The following is a 2,662-nucleotide window of genomic DNA, read 5'->3' as shown; positions in this document are numbered from 1 at the left end:
ATCCTCAGAGTCCCAGTGCCTGCAGGACTGCTGATGGCTCCCAAACTGTGGAGGAGCAGCAGACACGGTTTGTTCCTGCACTAAGGTTTTCCCTGCTTCCATCACCGCTGGCCTCCCTCTGTGAACCCAGCATGCGCTTAAACTTCTACTTGCCTCCCAGTGCTGTGTCTTTTTCATACTGGGAGAATGACTTACAGGGACTTAACAGCCTTTAACATAACAAATACAGTTTTGGTCTGTTTTTCCAAGCTGGGCATGGCATCAGTTGCTAAGGAAGGTGATTTAAGCTACATTTTTCTTTCCAAAAGTAAAAGGTTTTGATTAAGGGGTGGCAGTATTCTGGCTAATTTAACTTACTGCTTAATGTTTGGAGTCCTTTACTAGTGTCACTACCTCTCAGTCTCCTTCAAAGCATGGGAGTCTGTTATTCCCATTTTACAGCAGAGGAAACAGATGCAAAGACCTGCCCAAATGCAGGCAGCAACTGCAATCTGGATTAGAGTGAAAATGTCCCTGAAAGCTAGTTCCAGTCTCCAGGGAGACATCAGTGGGCAGGCCAAGCTGGGAAACTCAAGTGGATGTAGCGTGGGACCAAAAATAAGAGGCGTGTAAGATTTTAAACACCTAAGGTGATCTGGCCAAGCAAGAAACAAGGCTCAGCAGTTCATGTCAGCACAGGGGAGGGCGGAAACGTGGGGAGTGCGTTCCTTAGCTCAGTGGAGGACGAAAGCAGCATGCTGGCAGGCTGTGCAAGAAATGCATTGTGAACTGGCTCTTGCAGCTGTGAGCAAGACAATAAGGACGGTAAAGCACCATCTAAGTCCCTGCATCCAGCTTTGCACAAAGAGGGAGCTAAGCTCAGCCCCCTGGAATCTGTTTGCTCATGGTTTGAATTTAGCTCTTTTTGTTTGAATGACTCCAAGCAGAAAGGGAGTATAGGTTGTCCCAGTCCAAGAGCCAAATTCACCTTCTCCCTGCTCACTTTCAGCCCCCGAGCTACACAGTGCTTCCATCAGGGTGTCTGGTCATGATTTGCAGGGCATTCTCAAGAAAGCCCCCATTTTCCTCTACAGTCTGAGGAATGACACTTTCTTCCTTCCTTTGGTTTTTCCTATGCCAGTCCCTCTCCTCTAGGCTCTTCTTGACCCACTGAACCTCCCCCACCTTCTTGCCTGTGTACAAAAAATTTTTTCAATGAACATGCGTCTTCTATCTACCGATACACCAAAGGTAGCATATTCTTCACTCAGCCTCAGGGTTGTGTGTGAGTGTCACACAAGTCTCTATTCTTCCAGCTAGCAGACTTCAAGATTGGTATTTCAAGGGGTGGGAAGAGGACCTATAGCTTGTCATAGAGCTCTCTTGCCCGTCCATCAACCAGCCTGTCTCCTCTTGCTATATTAATCAACTTGGTCTCTTTGGCAAACCAGCAAGGTCACTTTCACATATATCTACTATACCTATTTACCGAACAAGCACTATCTATCACCTTACACAGGATTAGTAGAGTCCCACTCCTGAGTTTAGCATAACTCCATATCTTTACCTGTGAAGTATTTGTTCCCAACCATTGAGAAATCTGCATCAATTGTGTCATGAACTCAGCGTTTATTAATACTGCTTGTAGTAGATCCCATCCATTGAGCAATAAGAGCACGTCCCACAGCTTGCAGTTAATGCTTGTGCTGGGGGACATTATAATTTCAGGTGGTCTCTCCCATTTATTGTCACAGACCTCAGCTGGCCGTCTTCTTCCACTTCTATTCTCTCCTGCCCGTTCCCAGTGATTTTCCGGGTGGTGATCCTACTGCCGTTGATCACTTCAGTAGTGGTTAACACTGATCTGGCATTGCATGGCCCATCTGTGTCCTCAGCAAAGGAGGTGGGTTGCTCTCTGAATGAATTCCATGGCATAAATGACTCCATAAAGTCAGAAAAAAGTCTGGAGCTTCTTCCTCTTCCACTTGTCCTGTGCCAGTTTTCACCATTGTTTCTGATGTTGTCGAAGGGGTCCCAGAAAACATGTACAAAGGGATCCATCCCTCCAAAGACTTCCCTAAAGATCTCCTCGAGGTCATGGAATACGTAAGGGGAATCAAAGGAGCTGTTATGACCCCCTGTGGCACTTCTTCCTCTGTGGGATCTGCTTTTCTTAACAGACCTGTCATATAGTGATCGCTTCTGAGGGTCGGACAAAACCTCGTATGCCTCAGCGACTGCTTTGAATTTATTTTCGGCTTCCTCCTTGTTGCTGGGATTCTTATCAGGATGCCATTTTAGTGCCAGTTTGTAGTAGGATTTCTTAACATCATCCTGTGAGGCACTTTTTTGCAGTCCAAGGACTTTGTAATAATCCACCATCTCAAAGGAAAGGTGGGGCTGTTTGGAAGATGCCTGGTACCTCTCTCCCACCAAGGCCGTGGAGCCCAGGGGTGACCAGCATGCAGACACTCCTGGACACCTAGTGCCACTGCGCTCCTCAGGGGTGAGTAGATGCTCTGTTCATCCCTTGATCTGCTCTGTCCTTTTGCATCACGAGGCCACACAGCGCTGCTTGACCATATCCTTTCTTTTTAAGCCTGTTGTTCACAAATCGTGAGATTGTGACCTCAGAGGGGGCTCAGCCAATCATTGCTATGTTGACCTGACTTCATTCTAGGGT

At 47.0% G+C, this 2,662-nt stretch overlaps 1 protein-coding gene across 1 annotated transcript; it reads right to left on the bottom strand.

Annotated features, from left to right (window-relative positions):
• Positions 1–1,695: 1,695 nt before the first annotated feature.
• Positions 1,696–2,361, bottom strand: DNAJB8 (DnaJ heat shock protein family (Hsp40) member B8). The gene has a single exon (XM_076345861.1). The coding sequence runs from the start codon at positions 2,359–2,361 to the stop codon at positions 1,696–1,698; it is 666 nt and encodes a 221-aa protein (XP_076201976.1).
• Positions 2,362–2,662: the final 301 nt, after the last annotated feature.

Source organism: Aptenodytes patagonicus, chromosome 8 (genome assembly GCF_965638725.1).
Source record: "Aptenodytes patagonicus chromosome 8, bAptPat1.pri.cur, whole genome shotgun sequence".
Classification (NCBI taxonomy): domain Eukaryota; kingdom Metazoa; phylum Chordata; class Aves; order Sphenisciformes; family Spheniscidae; genus Aptenodytes; species Aptenodytes patagonicus.
Note: the sequence above shows the minus strand (reverse complement) of the source record. Positions and strands in the feature narration are given on the sequence as shown.